Source organism: Chinchilla lanigera, unplaced genomic scaffold, assembly GCF_000276665.1.
Source record: "Chinchilla lanigera isolate Chin_1 unplaced genomic scaffold, ChiLan1.0 scaffold00201, whole genome shotgun sequence".
NCBI lineage: Eukaryota > Metazoa > Chordata > Mammalia > Rodentia > Chinchillidae > Chinchilla > Chinchilla lanigera.
The window spans coordinates 573,587-574,992 of NW_004955602.1; the positions used below are offsets into that span (position 1 = coordinate 573,587).

General features: G+C 47.8%; 1 protein-coding gene across 1 annotated transcript in view; it reads right to left on the reverse strand.

Moving 5' to 3' along the window:
* LOC102006523 overlaps positions 1 to 1,406 on the reverse strand; it is a 73,734-nt gene that overhangs the window by 71,131 nt on the left and 1,197 nt on the right. The window contains exon 2 of the mRNA XM_013510077.1: positions 1,227 to 1,364. Coding sequence (XP_013365531.1) covers positions 1,227 to 1,364 — 138 coding nt within the window. The remainder of the gene's footprint in view (positions 1 to 1,226; positions 1,365 to 1,406) is intronic.

Below are 1,406 nucleotides of genomic sequence, written 5' to 3' on the forward strand. Positions count from 1 at the left end.
CCCGCTGGGAAGGATTAGCAGTGGGCTCAGTCCAGGAAGAAGGTCCTTGGTTGTATTTGCCAAGACCTTCACCAGGGACATATCCCTGGTCTAGCATCTGCTTAGTTACAGTAGAATTAGGGCTGTACAACATGGTTCCCATCTGTTCCATAATATCCCTTCCCCAGAGGTTGACGGCACAACCCTCAACGACATAGGGTTGAACAGTACCCTGGCTACCGTCTGCGTCTGTCCAATGCAAAATTTGAACACTTTGTTGGGTATGTGTAAGTCCTCCTATTCAACTTAAGGAAGGTGCTTCCCAAAGGGGCCAGGAGGAGAGCCAAAAACATAGCCCAATAATAGTACTGTCTGCTCCTGTATCCAAAATGCCCTCAAAGGCTACTCCATTAATATGAAGTGTCTTTAAGGGATGGGAGGAGTGAATTTGTTGTACCCAATAAGCATCACTAGATCCAAAACCATGGGTCCCGCATTTTTGGTTAAAAGCTTGTCCCATTGGGGTCATAGGCAGCAGGATAAGTTGAGCCAATCACATCCCTTGGGTGAAAAAAAAGGGTTCAGGGGGAGGAAGCATCATTATCTTTATTTCTCCCTCATAATCTTGATCAATAACTCCGGGGGCTACTTGAAGCCCCCGCAAAATAGTGGAGCTTCGTCCCAGAAACAGTCCTAAAAACCCTTTTGGTAAGGGGCCTTTTACCCCTGTGGGAATTAATTGGACTCCTGAGGTGGGCAAAAGCTGGAGGTCAATGGAGGAACTGAGGTCCAACCCCGCGCTCCCTGGGGTTGCTCTTTGGAGCTCGAGGACAGTTGTGAAGGGGGCATTGCCTCGGTGGCCACCATCACATGAGAGGGGCCCCGAGGCTGGCCCCCCTTCCAGTTTCCCGACTTAAAGGGAAGTGGATTGCCATCAGAATCTGTCTTAGAATGACATTCATTTTGCCAATGATATCCTCGATGGCACCAGGGACAGAGATTGGACGGTTTAGATTTGGTGATGTTAGAACCTGAGGAAGGGGAAACAACACTAGAATTCTGCTGAGGGCACTGATTGCGCATATGTCCTTCCTGTCCACACCGGTAGCAAACAAGGGAGCCAGGGGTTTTCTTTGTTTTATTCCATTCCGTAACAGTTTGATTCCTTAACGCCGCGGCTAAGGCAACACCACCCAAATAGGAGGCTCCAACATCCTCACAAGTCTTTAAGTATTCAGATAAGTTACCTGTTCGTCTTAAAGGACGAAGAATGGCTTGGCAAGTGCTGTTAGCATTTTCAAATGCCAGCTGGGTAGTAAGTAAATTGGATGCCTCCTCATCTCCTACGACCTTTTGCACGGAGTCCATGAGCCGTGAGACATAATCTTGAAAAGACTCATCAGGTCCCTGTTTAATTTTTGATAAAG